At 39.5% G+C, this 17,491-nt stretch overlaps 1 protein-coding gene across 1 annotated transcript; it reads left to right on the top strand.

Annotated features, from left to right (window-relative positions):
• The first annotated feature begins 4,209 nt into the window (after positions 1 to 4,209).
• LOC146977717 (long-chain fatty acid transport protein 6) lies at positions 4,210 to 17,456 on the top strand. Its single transcript, XM_085794142.1, has 10 exons — positions 4,210 to 4,828; positions 7,688 to 7,891; positions 8,049 to 8,207; positions 10,084 to 10,208; positions 12,005 to 12,199; positions 13,623 to 13,713; positions 13,825 to 14,023; positions 14,791 to 14,888; positions 15,139 to 15,269; positions 15,553 to 17,456. The coding sequence occupies exons 1-10, from the start codon at positions 4,351 to 4,353 to the stop codon at positions 15,727 to 15,729; spliced, it is 1,857 nt and encodes a 618-aa protein (XP_085650268.1). The 5' UTR covers positions 4,210 to 4,350; the 3' UTR covers positions 15,730 to 17,456.
• The last annotated feature ends 35 nt before the right edge of the window (positions 17,457 to 17,491 follow it).

Here is a 17,491-nt window from a genome sequence, read left to right as displayed (position 1 = left end):
ATGATTTTTTTTCAAAATATGACCTTTATTTTTCATTTTAGAGTTTGTATCTCCCAAGATACATTGCCCGTTTAGGGTAGCTATAAATTTGCCATTTACCAATTTATCAAATATTTAATTTTACATACCCCTGTCTGGACAACGTATCCCCAGGATACAGACATTCAATGCCTGTTTATCAAAATTGTGTTAATGTAATTCATTATTTTTCAACAAGAATACATAAAATTATCCTTAAATACCAATAATTTCAAAAACAAATCCCCCCAAAATGTAATTAACAAGAAAAACAAAAACACTTTACTTATGTCCAGGGTCTCTGTCCACGTAGGCGGCAGTTTTGGAGTTTGACATAAAAGTATCAATTTAGTTTTGAATGCTGCCATAAAGTGTGGTGGCCCTGAAGTGCAAAACACAACGGCAAATCAGACAACAACGGCAAAAGAGAAAACACAACGGCAAAAGAGAAAACACAACACAAAAAGAGAAAACACAACGGCAAATCAGAAAACACAACGACAAATTACTAAACAACGGCAAATCAGAAAACACAAAAGCAAAAGAGAAAACACAACACAGAAAGAGAAAACACAACGACATTAACCGGAAAAGGTAGGTACCCTCGGGCTGGTTTAGGCAAAGACGGTTGGTTTAGGCGTGTGAAGGGAGTGGTTAAGGTTAGGGTAAGATGCAGGGATAGGCTTAGCCTTGCAGAGGCAGCCAATCAGAGGCAGAGTAAGGCGGGTCTTGGCGTGGCCATAGTAGGAAAAAAAGTATCGCAAGCGGGACTAGCACAGAGGCCGCTATGTGTTGCCCAAAATGTTTTGCTTTTGTGTTTTCTGATTTGCCGTTGTGTTTTCTGTTGTTGTGTTTTCTGATTTGCCGTTGTGTTTTCTCTTTTTGTGTTGTGTTTTCTCTTTTGCCGTTGTGTTTTCTCTTTTTGTGTAGTGTTTTCTCTTTTTGTGTAGTGTTTTCTCTTTGTGTTGTGTTTTCTCTTTTGCCGTTGTGTTTTCTCTTTTTGTGTAGTGTTTTCTCTTTTTGTGTAGTGTTTTCTCTTTTTGTGTTGTGTTTTCTCTTTGTGTTGTGTTTTCTCTTTTGCCGTTGTGTTTTCTCTTTTTGTGTAGTGTTTTCTCTTTTTGTGTTGTGTTTTCTCTTTTGCCGTTGTGTTTTCTCTTTTTGTGTTGTGTTTTCTCTTTTTGTGTTGTGTTTTCTCTTTTGCCATTGTGTTTTCTCTTTTTGTGTTGTGTTTTCTCTTTTTGCGTTGTGTTTTCTCTTTTTGTGTTGTGTTTTCTCTTTTTGCGTTGTGTTTTCTCTTTTTGTGTTGTGTTTTCTCTTTTGCCGTTGTTGTCTGATTTGCTGTTGTGTTTTGCACTTCAGGGCCACCGTAATAAAGTCACATGACCTGGGTACTTTACACATCCCCCCTTAAGACTTTCTCATGATATTACTGTAAGTTCAGATACTTAATGCCCCTCCCCCCCACAGCCTGTCAAATGTCTGTACCCCCAGGATACAGAAACCATTAGTGACTGTTTGCACTTGGTGCATGTGTATTTGGCTGTACTGACCAATCCTGAGTGTAATTATGTAACATGAATGAATAAATGAGACAAATCTGTTGTATTCACTTGGATCATGTTGTTTGCAGTAATATCTACGCAGATAAAGTTTTTGTTGACCTTGCTGTTTGTTTCTGCTTATACTTAAAGTTGTCAAAATTATTGGAGGTTCTGGGCTGCTGAACACAGGAACTGACAAATATTTAATAGAAAAAAAACAAAACAAAATGTGGCAACATACCGCACACTTAGACTGTGATCTATGATTTATCATTGATCCTCCTTACACAGTGTCTAGACTGTGTAAGGATGATCTATGATAAATCATAGATCACAGTAGTGTGTGGTATGTTGCCACATTTTGTGGGGGTTTTTCTATTGATTGTACTTTTACGCCGCACTACCAGCACTTGACTGTTCACTGTCAAATTTTTGACAAATATTGAAGTTGAGTGAACTTAAATGTGTCTTGTTCTTTAATAAAATGCATATTGAATATCAATATTTCATTGAAAATGATGCAATCAAACATGTTGTTGACATCACACGTGTATCAGAGCCACATTGTCCTGAGGACAGTTTTACATTTATCCTGTATGTAGGACTTTTATTTTTTTATGGAGAGACCATTTGTGTCCTGATCTGGTAGCTAAGACAGGCTGAGTAATGCAAATAAGTCCAGTATGTGAAGTCATACTAACTCACTCTGAAGAAGTGAAAACTAAATCCATGTTTCCTGCAGGTTCTCCTGTTTCCTCAGTTCGAACATGGAGGGTATAAGTCCTGTCAAGTCAACTTTATTTCTAAGGTACATTTGAAAACAGCTGTTCAAATGACAATTACAGTAAAATAGAGTTAGAGAATATGTAAAACACAAAGACAGCATGATAAACATACTGTATACAGAATATGCAAATACACTGGACCAAAAAGTTAGCAGGCAGCTGAAAAAAAGCAGGGTACAAAAAGTCATTTGTGCCGTCTGCAGTGGATATCCTGAACCAGAGCATCTTCAGGTGAACTTTGAGCTACAGTGAAACCGCAGCTGTTGTATGATACTGTATTGTTGTATTTCATGTGTTTATTGTATTTCATGTGTTTATTTATTTTATTGTTACTGTGCTAGATGTGTCCTGCTGTTATTGTTGGCTGACTACCAAGATGCCAAAGGCAAATTTCCACTGTGTTTTTAAACCATTGGACAATAAAGTCTTCTCATCTTATCTTATCTTATCTTATCTTATCTTATCTTATCTTATCTTATCTTATCTTATCGTATCTTACTGTAGCTGGTCAGTGGTAAACATATGAAGATCTTTGATTTTCTCAAGTTCATCTTTCCTAAAAGAAATTCCTTGAGGAGCTGTAACACAAAGAGGACATAGTGGGTTTCAAAGGGCTAAAGAAGGGTGAACTACGTGATTTGACTTATTCCCTCTAATGATGATATGACATACGTTTGAAAGTTTGATGCATTCAAATTAAAATTACTTCAGAAGAGGATAGCTGACTTAGTTTATATAGTTTTCATTCAAAATACATTAAGACGGTAAACCTTCATTGTTCATTTGTATAAGAGCATACAAATATAATGTGGGTTGTTATACCTGGATATCATTTAAATGCACATAGCTAATCAATACATTACTGTCTCAGAGAATACAAATTGTACTTTAATTGCAATACAAATGATGAGGTTTAGCACATAGGGTCAAAGCATTCAACTGCAAACTGCAAAATCAATAAGAATCATACTGTTATAAATCACACATTATTAGCCTGGTTAGCTTCTTATTTAACCCTTTGGATGGAGGTGGTTGAAGGGATCAGCTGGCCACAGCTGCTTCTCCTCATCCCGACTGGATCTGAGATGATCCGACCCAGTCCAGAGTCCCAAGTTCGACTTTGTGTATGTGCATAATGTTCTTTCTGTGGTCCATAACCATAAAAGGTAATCTGCAGTAACACACCCTGTAATCTACAGTATTTTGTCATATATGAAATCAACAGCAGAACATCATAGAATTCGTGTTTCAGTAGGCTTTCTAATAGCCCGACTGCCTTGCTTCTGTACAGATCATCTCTTCATCAACATATTTCCTGATTATTACAAAATGCAAAAGGGTTTAAAAACAGTGTTTTGTAAAAAGCACATTAATCACTCCTCTTGGTACGTTTCTTCATACCATCATACTTCCCTTTTCAGCCCATCTGGTCTTTCAACGAGTTCCCAGACTTACATGTCCCAACATGCCACCCTCATATTTCATCTAATCACAATTCTTATTTATTGATTGATTGATTTTCCATACATAACAATGTGCATCAGCAGCATAATGAGTCCTGTGAATTCCTTTTTATTACAGGCTATTACATGGCATGATGGCAGTCCCTTTATGTTGGAGGCTCTGAGATCTGAAGAGGGGGGCTCTTGTTGACGATCCAGTTTGCCGGAGACCCACATCCGGGTGGGGACAGACCAGAACTAGGTTTCCTCAGCAGGTCCTTCTGTCTTGACACAAACTCAAAGTACAAGGGAGGCAAAGCAGGGGAAAGGTCATCTGCAATATGTCTTGCACCTTGGGGGTGGTAGGTGGCGAGTGTGTGTGAGAGTGTGTGTGTATGTTCGTGTGCTCATAGCTCATTGGCTGTCAGCGTGCTGCCATGAAACGGCATAATGAGCGAGCTATCAGTTCGGCTGCAGGTTTCTTCAAGTCATGCGCGATTGCAGGCTGTGATTTAAAGGTTTGGAGAAAGTCCTGGAGTCAGGTGAGGTGTGTTCAAGTCAAAGATGATCACTCTGGTGTTCAGCAGCGTTGTAGCGGGACTGCTGGCCCTGCTCGTGTACCAGAGGACCACTTATCCCTACTTCTGGGATGATCTGATGTATTATTTGAAACTTCGGAGGTACAAAAAGACGCTGCAGGCCAGTATGAAGCGAGGGATCACCACATACCTCGACTGTTTTCTCCACCAGGCGAGGACGAACCCGAACAAACCCTTCATTATCTTCGAGGACCAGACCCTGACATACCAGGATGTGGACTACAGGAGCAACCGGTTCGCCAACGCGTTCAGGACGGAGGGCTCTCTGAAAAAGGGGGACATTGTTGCCCAGTTGATGTGCAACGAGCCGGACTTTATGTGTGCGTGGTTGGGACTGTGCAAACTGGGCTGCGAAGTGGCGTTTCTCAACGTCAACGTGAAGGCGAAGACTCTGCTCCACTGTGTTCAGAGCTGCGGAGCCAGGACGCTGGTGGTGGGCGCAGGTTTGACACGTTCTCTCGGTCTGGTCTTAAACAGTCAGTCAGTAGTCAGTCAGTAGTCAGTCTGTCAGTCAGTCAGTCTGTGAGTCTGTGAGGGAGTCAAGAGTGAAGCTCTCTCACACACAGAGGGCCAGAGACTGCGATGTGACAAACACTGTTGTTTGTAAAACTCACACGAGTCTCTGCAGAGCCGGATCCAGATTATTTGGGGCCCTTTACAATCATTCACCCCCAAGGGCTGGGGGGCGGGGGGGCTCATAGAAACTCAGAGTTCTGAGTTTAAAGTTAGAATAGAAAAAAGTCAGCATGTGTCTTATTGCAAAAATCATTAGCTTGATAAATGGACAAGGCTAATTTAAAGGAAAATTCCAGGCAAATTCAATGCGGGGCTCTAGTTTCCAAATATTTTAGCTCTAAAAGAATGAATCTGAAAATTTTCTTTTTAATTGCTCTAGTATGCAGTAGGGATGTCACGATTATAAATTTTCTTGGTACGATTATTGTCAGAGAAATAATCACGGCACTACGATTATCACGATTATTATGCACTAATTAATTTCACAACACTATGAATGTGTAAAATCAAATACAGTCAAAATATAATTACATTACTCATTATTTATACAAAATGTTTCAAGTATCTATTAATATATGACCAATTCTTAATCCCCCAGGGGAAATGTTTCAGGTCATGTTATCTATACCAAATATTTGCGTTTATTTTAATCGGTTTTTGTTTTGTTTTGCTTTTTTTTTTTATTATTAAAAATAACACGCTAACATTTAAATTCCTACCAATTTGTGTTACGTTAGATAAATGGACCAGTATCTGAGCATTTACCTGTATTTCACATCTGCCGATAAGGTTCTACCATCATGTTTTTTGGAAAGTGACGGTATTTAGGAATCTTTACGATTAATTAATTGTGGCGTTTAATACCACGATTAATTGTCAAAACAAGTAATCGTGACATCCCTAGTATGCAGCATTCTGTCTGTCAGCAGCGTATAATGGGAGTGGATGGATAGGCTGTTTACATCCTACAAAACCGTCATTTCTTTCCACAGACAACATCAGATGGTTTCAAAAATGCACCGGGGGGTTTGTTTAGGCTACTTCAAGAAAAAGGACATGTTTGTAAACAGAGCTGAGAGAGTCAAGTTGACGTGCTCAGCCTATATTTATAGGCTAGGTAGAATAAACAATACCCAGACTCTTACTACTTCCAAAACTTTGTTAATGTTAAAATAGAGTTTATATTCCTAATCAAACAAACGGGAGCTTCAGACGACCTGTAAACATAGTTAGCCGTCAACTTGACTCTCACGTGAGACTTGGCGAGACTTTGTATTACAGCTCTGTTTATAAACATGTAAATCCTGAAGTAAACAAACCCCTCGGTGTACTGTATGTTCGAATAGCCATCTGGTGCTGTCTATGGGAGAAAAAAGCAGTTTTTTGGGATGTATATCCGTCCACTCTGTTCATTATTTTTCTGGGCAGAATAAGGGTTTGACCAATTATGACTGGTTATATTGGCTGGATTTGATTTTTTGGGGGGCCCCTAACCCCCCCCCCATAACCCCTTGATCTACCCCCCACCCCAACCCCCTTCAAGTTAGACCTCCCATAGTTAGTGCATTCATTTACATGCACAGTGTTGATTCTTATCAACAACAAGCCTTAATGAGAAGCTTCCCTTTATTTCCCACAGGCCCTTGAGTTAGCTAGAGTTCATGCTATGCTGACTGTCTGTGGTGGCCCTGAATGCTTAAATTAGGCCTACTAAAAACACATATTAATAGACCACACACACCAAAAAAACACCCTCTTCAAGCTGATAAAACATCTTACAATGTAACAAATCACAGAGAGAATAGAGGAATCCTTTCCAGGGGAAACAAGACGAACCCAGCTGGGATGTATGGTATGATAACAGAAGATAACCATGTGTTGTGAAATGGTTCACACTTACTATCTCTGAAGTGAGCGTTGTTCATCAACACAACACTAGACACAGTTTGAATTAACCAGGCACAAGATCATATCAGCCTAAGACTCTGTGTTTTCACTCCCAAAAGTTCACACGAATCATTAAGCAAAGAAATACAAGTTTTATTTTAGTTTTAACTTAAAGTCACACATACTGGGGTTGGAAAGTGAAGTGTCAGCAGCACACAACTGAACAGATCTGGAAAATGTCATTTAATTGTCTGAATTTTCTGAAGATCTGTGACTTGAGAAAAACAGATCCAGTGACACTTACTCCAGCACCAAACAGAAAACAGAGTTGACAGAATGTGAATCATTTGGTGTGAGGCTGAGAGATTGGATTGATTGAAATCATAATATCCCACTATAGTTACTTTAAGTGAAAATCATGACAATACTGTGTTGTGTTGCTGTCTTTATATAATAAAACTTGAAGTGTGACACTAAACTCTTAAAGTCATCTCCAAGTTTCTCAAGTCATTTGTCAAAATGAGCCAATTCCACCATAAAAACTAAAAATATATACATGTATGGTCATACAGAGAGCAGTGTGCTGTGACATATCACGGACTGTGCAGAGTGCAAGTGTGATAAAAAGATGAAAGTTTCCTCACATTTGAAAAGCTATCAGTTGAACTGATAGTTGGCTGGTTTCAGTGACCACTCCCATCAGTAAATACACCTGTGCCTGAATGAAAGAGGCTGTCCCTGATTCACACCGATGTGATTATTACCTTGACTTTTGAAGTTCCTGACTGTTATGGTTTGACTAATACTGTTCAACAATACAAACTGTATATCAACAGCTCTGTATGTTTGTGACCACACGCTGCAGCTCTGGTTCTGACCCACTGTGTCTGCCCCTCCAGATTTGATGCAGTTGGTGGAGGAGGTGCTGCCTGACCTACAGAGGGACAACGTGTCTGTGTGGGTGGTGGATCACACGTCTCCCTTGCAGCACGTCAACACTTTATTGGACAAGGTGGAGCACATGTCTGGAGAAACCTTAAGTGAACTTCCTAAAGTTGACATCATGTCAAACTTCCTCTTCATTTTTACGTCGGGCACAACAGGTAGGCTCACCTACAGGAGACTGACACCTCATACCGTACAGAAATCACATATGGACAATATTGTAGTTCTATTGTAAAAAAAAAAAATCAATGGATCCTGATAAACCAATAGTAAAGCAAAAGGTTCAATACAAACTGTGGTATCATTCTCCTCAAGGTCTCTCCAAGGCGGCCCGTGTGGGTCATCTGAAAACCATTGCCAGCATGGCCTTCTTTAAAATGTGTGGAGCCACATCTGATGACATCATCTACATAACTCTCCCTCTTTACCACATGTCTGCTTCCTTGTTGGGAATGGGAGGATGCATACACCTTGGTAAGAAGAACAGCCGTCCATCCAACTATCCACACAGGGTCAATGGGATGCTGGAGGCAACCCCAGCTGAGGTTAGGGTGGGAACACACTGAACAGGTCACCAGTCTATCTCAGGCCGGCATAGAAACACACAATACCCACTTAAACACACACTACAGGGAATTTGAAGTCACCAGTCAACCTCGGGCTGTATTTACCAAGCGTCTTAGAGTGCCATTTTAGTCTTAAGTGCTGACAATTTGTACAAATTCGTCCTACTCTCAAACTTAAAGGGATAGTTCAACATTTTGGCAAATTGGCCCATTGCCCTATAGTTTTAGGAGTAGGTTTGTTACCTTTAATTGTGGGTGCAAGCTACTTTTAGAACGTCGGAGCTGCTCTGGGCTATGCTAAGGAGGCTAATGGGATTTCTTGGTTTCCCTCATCAAACTCATCAAATACACAATCCAACAACTCCAAAATGCTCTGATGGACAAGTTGTGACCTGCACATTCAACCACCAGTTGGATTATACATTTGATGAGTTTGATGAAGAAATCTAAGAAATTCCACGAGCCTCCGTAGCGTAGCTCTGAGCAGCTCACGGCTCTGCTCCGCCGTTATAAAAATAGCTTGCACCAACAATTAAAAGTAACGAGCCTACTCCTAAAATTATAGGGATTATGGCAATAGGCCAATTTGCCAAAATGTTGAACTATCCCTTTAAGATAAAGTGTGAGTAAGACACTTGATGACTACCTTTAAGTGCAGATTTCAGCCAAGATTTTTTTTTACTTGAACTCTTTAAGTCAACTCTCAGCAGTGTTCTTAGGAGTAATTCTAAGAAGATTGATAAATGGTGTGCATGTTTTTAGACTATGGGAGGAAGCTGGAGAACGTGGGGAGAACCCACACAGACATGCAAACTCCACCCAGGAAGGCCACAGGCTCGTGAATAAACCCTCAACCTTGTCTCTGGGTGGCGTCAGTGCTAACCACTGCTCCACCGTGCCACCCAAGAACAGCTGTACCTCAGTCAGCGTAGGATTTAACCCCCACCCCGCTTTCATGTCCAGGAACTTGTCTGTGAAGGAATTTCCTCGGGTTTGGCACAAACATTAAAACGATCACTGGTAAACTGGTTAGATTTTGGTGGTCAAAGGTCAAGGTCATGGTGACCGGACAAACCATGGTTTTACCTTGTAAATGAAGTATAGTGGGAGCTCCTAAAGGAAGAGAGTGGACCATGTTGGTGGTCAAAGTTCACTCACAAAACAAGTTTTGGGCCATTTCAACACAATATCTCATTATAACTTGAGGAAATTTCATCAGATTTGGCTCAAACAAAGTAAATTTGTGTATTTCCCAAAGAATTACACGGAACATTTGAGGATTAAAACTGCAAAATCACCATAGTTTGGCTCATCTGTTATTTGTGCATAAATTTATCCAAATTGAAATACAAAGCCGATCTGTGAGCTTAGTTTCCTAAGCTTTTGGTTTTGCTCCCTCATTTTTAAATCTTTTTTTTTTTATGACTGTTCCGTTGGCTGTGTTTTGTGAGTGAACAAAGCTGTAAGACTGTGTCATCAGTGGCATCAAACAAAAACAGTTGCTGGAAGATTTTCCAGTCATATTTAGAAATGCTGGAGGAAACCAACACGACGGCAGATATGCTTTTCTTAGGTCTATAAGGAATTCTCACTTCCTCGCATGCCAGAAGAAACGGCAAAGCAAACAAAGCAGAGGAAATTCCTCACAAACAGTTCTTGTTTTGCATTGTTAGACATAGAGTATGCATTAAAGTCTTTTTCTGAGTTTTTTTAGAAGTTTATTGTCTTCGACTTCTTCCTGTTTTTGCCTTCTCATCCCCACTGTCTTTTCCTGTGGACCGCAGGTGCAACGTGTGTGTTAAAAAAGAAGTTTTCTGCCAGTCAGTTCTGGAGGGACTGTGTGCAGCACAAAGTGACTGTGGTGCAGTACATAGGAGAGCTCTGTCGATACCTGGTCAACCATCCTGTGGTAAGACTCACAAGTCCAGGCTGCAGTGTTCAATGCAGACATTAGAAGATAGAAGGCATTTTTTCATATAGATAGATAGATAGATAGATAGATAGATAGATAGATAGATAGATAGATAGATAGATAGATAGATAGATAGAGATATAGATAGAATAGTAGAATGCTTTCAAATATAAAACCAAACCAAACTAAATGGATGCTCTGTTAATATAATAGAATCTGCTTTTAACACATGTTGATTTTTCTTGTCTGTAACTTTGCCACAAGGACTCTCACTACACTGTAGAAGGTCATTTTTAGGTATACAGTATATTACATAAATAGCAAGAAAAGTATATATTTTTAAAAGCTCAAATGCTTTTAAAATACCCTTTGAGCTAAAAAACTCTTTTGAGCTTAAATCATCTTTTGAATGTGTATCAAGCCCACCCCAGTGTGTGCCATCAAATTATTAAATTGTAGATAATAGAATAATCGTGGGTGTAGCTACCATTATACGACTTCATCATACCAAAATCATTCATTTGGACCCCCCCACACTCAGCGCTGTTTTCAGAGCGCGGTGTCAGAGCTTCTGAATCCATTCCGCAGCTCCTTGCACACAGTGCTGCTGACGCTCAGAGTCAAGTAGCCTACTGTCACAACAAAGTGTAATGACAGTCCCCAATTAGGCTGACCTGTCACCGGATAAAGCTGTCCCCGAAAATGTCCAAACCTGCTTAAAAAAAAGGAGAAGTCTGAGGAACAGCCTGACCTGAGTCATTTGTAGCTACATATTCCCGCCAAACGTTACTCGAACTGACGCGTCCGGACCGGCTGTTGAGAAGAGAGAGACAGCACAGCGTGTTGTGTGTGTGTGTGTGTGCCATACAGGCAAACCCAAAATGGGAAGACAAACACACATTTCAGGGCCACTGATTTGTATGATCAGATAGATCAGGTGCCGTAGGCTAAAGGGATAGGCTGAAAATAAACATGTGGGAGTCTCCTTTCACACCTGACAGTACAGCTATCAAGATAGAGATGAGGATAAGTCAGAAGTGGAGGAACAGTAAAGTGTGGCCTGAAAGAAGCCCATGGTGAAGCAGAGGGATCAGGGCACTGAATGACACACAAAGATAAAAGATAAAAGGTGTAACAACCATCCCCACCCCTGTTTGACTAGCTGTACCAGCATGGTGGTTTAAACTAAACATTTATGAAATGACTCATATTTCACCTGAAAACCTGCTCTTTCATCTTAAGTCACCTGATTCAAACTTCAACAGTATCGATAGTCAAAATTTAGACTTGGTCCAAACATTTTTGACCTAAAAAAAATAGTGTTTTGGCTGTAAAACCTATACACACTTCTTCACACAGCCATGCAAATTCACAAGCAATGTCAGGGAGTGAGTGGGTATACACATGATATTGATCACATCACTCTAATGTTATCCCTTATTGGTGAAAGTGATGCTGTTACAACCATCCCCGGTCTCCCCTAAATAAAAATGGGCTCCCCCTCCTTACAAAAGCCAATTTAACCACTGGGTTGCGATAACAACCAGAGTTAATGCACATCTCTAAAACCAGACTTGAACTCACTTATCTTATGTTGAACTGGATAATCTGTCCTGACTCTGACTCTTCCAGAATGTTACCTTTACAGTTTTATGTCAATGTTACCTGTATACTTTACTGTTTGGCATAGGTATCGTCTAATACAACTCCCTAATGACTCTTGCCAACATGTGTGACTACATCTTTATGAAGTTAAATACTGCTTTTTCATCCACACCCTTTCCTGCCTCCAGGTTCCAGAGGAGTGTGTTCAAAGGGTTCGGCTGGCAGCAGGAAGTGGTCTCAGGTCAGATGTGTGGAAGGAGTTTGTCAGACGCTTTGGGAGGATCAAGATAAGAGAGGGATATGGCCTGACTGAGGCCAGCGTCGGCTTCCTCAACTACACCGATGAAGTGGGCCCGATTGGGAGGGCAAGCTATTTCAACAAGGTCAGGAAGAACACATCTTACCTTATTCTGCAGTTGGATTAATCTTGTGCTTTTACAGACAGAGTATGTTCATTTAGATGACTGCTTTGTCATGTTTGAAATGCGTGTTGTTGTGGTGTTTCTGGAGCTCCACCCACACCTAGAACTCAAATCAGATGAATAGAAATCCCAGTGTATCAGTTAACTCTGTAGTGTACAGTGGGTTTATTAATGAAAACCTCAGCTGATGAAAGACTGAACCAAAACTAATTGGCAGAAAATGCTACAAGTCCTATGATGCCATAAAGTTGATAATAATTCAAATTAAAACAAATTCTAATTTTAAACATGATACATTTTGTTGCCAACTCTGGTATGTAGACAGTTAATTAGTTAAAATGAGATGATTATGAAATGTACAATATGTATCCTTGATAATGTACAATGAGTCTAACATTAATTATGAGGTTGACAGAATGATGTTAGTTTGGTAAACATTCAACTCAAACTGGATATTTTCAGTAATATCTATAATATATGACATGTTGCTTAAAGGGATAGTTCAATATTTTGGTAAATTGGCCCATTGCCATAATCCCTATAGTTTTAGGAGTAGGTTCGTTACCATTGATTGTAGGTGCAAGCTATTTTTAGAACGGCGGAGCAGAGCTGCGAGCTGCTCAGAGCTATGCTATGGAGGCTAATGGGATTTCTTGGTTTCCCTCATCAAACTCATCAAATACACAATCCAACAACTCCAAAACGCTCTGGTGGACAAGTTGTGACCTGCACATTCACCACGCTATGAGATAATAACAGAACGTTACCAGACAGAGTTGTTTTCGAGGTAAATTCATGCAAAACCACTGACACACAGACAACTCCGTCTCGTAACGTTCCGTTATCATAGCGTGGTGAATGCGCAGGTCACAACTTGTCCACCAGAGCGTTTTGGAGTTGTTGGATTGTGTATTTGATGAGTTTGATGAGGGAAACCAAGAAATTCCATGAGCCTCCGTAGCATAGCTCTGAGCAGCTCGTGGCTCTGCTCCACCGTTCTAAAAATAGCTTGCACCCACAATCAAAGGTAACAAACCTACTGCTATGACTATAGGGATTATGGCAATGGGCCAATTTGCCAAAATGTTGAACTATCCCTTCAAACAATGGTTCATCAAGTTCCAGGTATCACTGTAACATACAGTACATGTTTTTTTTTTATATAGTGGGTCACATTTATTCTATTCATGAATTAGTTAGTTATTTGGTGTGCATGTTTTGCTACATGTTCTGCTTTGATATGTTCAGACCCTGGTCTTGATATGGGGGATTGTTTTACATGGCCCTGATAAGGTTCTGTTAACTGGCTGTATTGTGTCAACCATTGCTCACTCATGTCATGTCTCAAAAACCTTTCTGTCTTTCTTTTTTCTTTCTTTTCTAGCTTTTTATGCCATTTGAGCTCCTCAGATATGATCCACACACGTATGAGCCGGTCAGATCAGCCTCTGGAAGATGCATACGAGCACAAATAGGTAATTTAATGGCATGCTGAGTCCTTTTCAAATGACACTCGTACATCCAGCGTGCAGTACAGAGGAAGAGCTGATGAGCCCTCCACCTGTATGTCCTGTTTCTGTGCACAGGACAGCCAGGGATCCTGGTGGCTCCCCTGACGGCCACCAGCCAGTTCCTGGGCTACGCTGGAAACAAGGTCCAGTCTGAGAAGAAGCTGGTCCGGGATGTGTTTAAAGCCGGGGACGTTTATTTCAACACTGGAGACCTGCTGCTCCATGATCACAGGGACTTCCTTTACTTCCATGACCGCATCGGAGACACCTTCAGGTATCAGAATCAGCACAACTCAGGTCTTTTCTGATTCTCTGTCAGTGTAGGTTAGTGATTAGTTCATGGTTTCAGCTTGTTGTTTCTACCCAGTGTCATGGCGATCACATGTGATTGAATGGTCATGTATTGGTCACTGAACAGTGTCTCCTATTGAAAAAAAAAATGACACAAAAATTCTTTAATTTAAAGGTATAGTTCAGCTTTTTTTTTAAGTGGGGTTGTATAAGCTTCAAATGCCCATTAAGTTCACTAGATGCAGTAGAAATGTCTCTGCCGCCCCCTCCACCCCCCCCACTGAGAAACACCGGCGCATCACGCTGCACTGAGACACAGGCAGTAGTACACTGTTATCAATGAGTCTGTGTAGAGGAATACAGAGGAGTAGTGAGTGAGTTAGATAGTTCCAGATAAAAAAAAAACTTTTTTCCGACCAGCTGATGCACTGTGAATTTTTACTTTAGATGGTACTCTTGAACTGGTGTATTATTTTGAGATGGGACTTCTCGTAGGCGGTGAAAATACGCTGATAATAACAGTGTACTATGCTACAGTAGATGTTTATACTGTATGTTGAACTCTGAAGAGTGAAAGGCCACACTTATATAGGGCTCTGTGGTATTATTCAAACTGCATTTATGTTCTTGGGTACTATTTACGTTAAAGCGTTAATTAATGTCTTTTCTTTGGATTCAATAATAAGTTACAATATAGCATCAAATATCTGACTGTCTGTAGGTTTAACTACATTTAACTCTGTTCCACAGGTGGAAAGGAGAGAACGTGTCCACCACAGAGGTGTCAGAGGTTTTAGGTCTCCTCGATTTTTTCAGGGAAGTCAACGTCTATGGAGTCAGTGTACCAGGTCAGTGACGGATTTATAAAAAAGAACAAAAAAGCTCCAGCAACAGTAAGAAAAATCTGGAACGCAATCATGACTATGCAGGCTTTACCTGGAGCAGAACCAGGAGCTCCTTCCACCCCACAGTCATACTTACCTGTGTGTCGTAGAAATAAAACATTAAATTGATGAAATAGAAGGAGTCTGCAGTCAGTTTGCACTTGTTCATTCATTCAGCATCGCTTGGTGACCTTTTCCAAATGTGTGTGTGCAGGATCTGAAGGCCGAGCAGGTATGGCTGCAGTTGTCTTAAAGCATGACCACAAGTTAAATGGACCGAAGCTGCACAGTCACTTAGTACAGACTCTTCCTGCATACGCCTGGCCGCGCTTCCTCAGAATACAGGTGAGTTACATACATAACTCACTCCCACAAACCCATCCGTATCTGCACACACCTCCCAACATACAAGACCTATAAGCTTTTAATGGATAAGTTTGTCTGTTTTATTGCCGTTTTTGAATTGTATTTTATTCTGACTTCACTCTATTTTATGATTTTTAAAAGTGTAAAGTGTTGTTGAGCTCTTCCAAATAAAATGTATTTTTTTATTATTATTGTAACAACTACTCAGTGTGTAGTTTTAAATGTAAAGTAAACTCATTGATCTGTGTCTGTGTATTTTCAGACTTCTCTGGATGTTACTGAGACCTTCAAGCAGCAGAAGGTGAAGCTGGTCCAAGAGGGTTTTAATCCAGATGTCATCCAAGAACCTTTGTATTTCTTAGATGCCTCTCAAAAGGACTTTACTCTCCTGACTGGGTCTATATATGAAGACATTGTCTCAGGAAAGCTCAGTTTATAAATGTTTTAACACTGGTTCACCGAGACAGAGATAAAGATGATTCATGTCACGGCTGCTTTTCCATTTGTATGGGTTTAAAACCCTGACTTGTGGTCACAGTAGTTCCCAGGATTTAACAAAACAAAGCTGGATTTCCATGGAAATTTGATTTAAAACGTAAAAAAAAGAAAACAATTGTTTTCAACTAACTGTAATTTTTAATCTTAATTACAAAGGTTAGACCTTAATTAGAGATGGGTTTTTATTGGAGACTCTATTTCTAATGTTAAAGTCAGTAGATATATTGGATCATACTTTAGCAAACCTCCGTGCATTATGGTCTACTTATTGAGTTTAGCATCATTCATGACATGCGCACTTTCACAGTACTACGGTAATCCAGTACAACTCCAAACCAATCCACTGCATGCACGGTCTGTTTTTGCCAGAAATGCTTTTTTTATTTTTATTAAACTGTTATTTCCAGTTATTTTTCTGCTTTTTCTGTGAGAGAGAGAGATAACAAAGTTAAAGAGAGAAGAGAAGAGGGTATGACATGCAGCAAAGGGCCGTGGGATGGATTGGGAAGTTATATATGATTTTTCTTTCCCTCACATCTTTTACAGCTGTCCACCTCCCTGTCCTCTGGACACAAAGCAGGCTCAGAGTCTGGATCATGATTTATTATAGTTAAACTCGACCCAGCAGCTCTTCCCCTTGTGGCATTCAGAGGTCCAGAGTGTACAAGCTGTCCCTTTTCTGACTCGACTTCATTGATGCCTGCTTTACAGTGCTGAAGAAAAACACAAAACTGCAAACTTGCATTGATTAGAAACATGTGGTGAGTGAAGATAATATTAAGGTTAAAATGAGCTGACATTATTGATGAAATAAGAGCTGTTGAGTCATTCCTTTTATCAGTGGCTGTCTGGTCCAGTAGTAATTGATACTGATGATGGCCTTTATTTGAACTGTTATTATGCACGTAGACTTTTGTGGAAGAATTTATATTATGTACTTTTTCCGATGCCTGGGAAGAATAAGATAGACATTCCTACTTATCAGTAGTATAACTGTATAATATAACTGTTCTCTAGATGGAAGCTTTATACGTTTAAGACTTATTGATACATTGATATAAAATTGACTCTACCTACAATAACTTTGACACTTCAAGCTAAAATGTAGAGGTAGATACATAGAAACAGATGTTACCATATGATGTGAACAGAAGAGATTGGGAGAAGATGGCAGTTTTATTGTTTTGAAAATTAATATAATAGAACACTGTAGCCTCTAACAGTCCATATCAGACAACTTCTATTTGATGTATGGTATTGAATCAATGCAATAAGAATACAAGATAGATGTTATTAATTTATCTGAATAATATAATTTACCAACTTCAGGAATAGTTATATTATTTTAAACAATTGAATTTTTTTCTTTTTTTTAACGTTGGTTTAATTTTAGTAATGAATTAACAAGCTTTGCATTTATTTTTTCCATTCCAGTTTTGTACTTTGTACTGTATATGACATTAATGTTTTATGGAAAAACTGGTAATCTATTCACTCAGGTGTCACAAAATGTGTACCGTCTTTTAACTGTAATTAACTGTTCAATTTAATTTTATACGTGTAAACATTAAAAAGAACATATTTTCTTATTTCAACATTAATGTACAAATGTTAGATGTATTATAACTGTAATGTAAAAATAAACTTTTAATTCATGTTAAATCTTTACCCTGAATTCATCACTGCTCTTTGAAAACAAAATA

Source organism: Trachurus japonicus, chromosome 12 (genome assembly GCF_045865225.1).
Source record: "Trachurus japonicus isolate A0001 chromosome 12, Traja_1.0".
Lineage (NCBI taxonomy): Eukaryota > Metazoa > Chordata > Actinopteri > Carangiformes > Carangidae > Trachurus > Trachurus japonicus.
Note: the sequence above shows the minus strand (reverse complement) of the source record. Positions and strands in the feature narration are given on the sequence as shown.

What these genes read in the sequence shown, in the direction of transcription:
- LOC146977717 (XM_085794142.1), top strand. Translation starts at nt 4,351, where the DNA reads ATGATCACTCTGGTGTTCAGCAGCGTTGTAGCGGGACTGCTGGCCCTG. An exon ending in GGGAGGATGCATACACCTTG is followed by an intron (nt 8,208 to 10,083) that starts GTAAGAAGAACA and finishes TGTGGACCGCAG; the next exon opens with GTGCAACGTGTGTGTTAAAA. An exon ending in ACCTGGTCAACCATCCTGTG is followed by an intron (nt 10,209 to 12,004) that starts GTAAGACTCACA and finishes TCCTGCCTCCAG; the next exon opens with GTTCCAGAGGAGTGTGTTCA.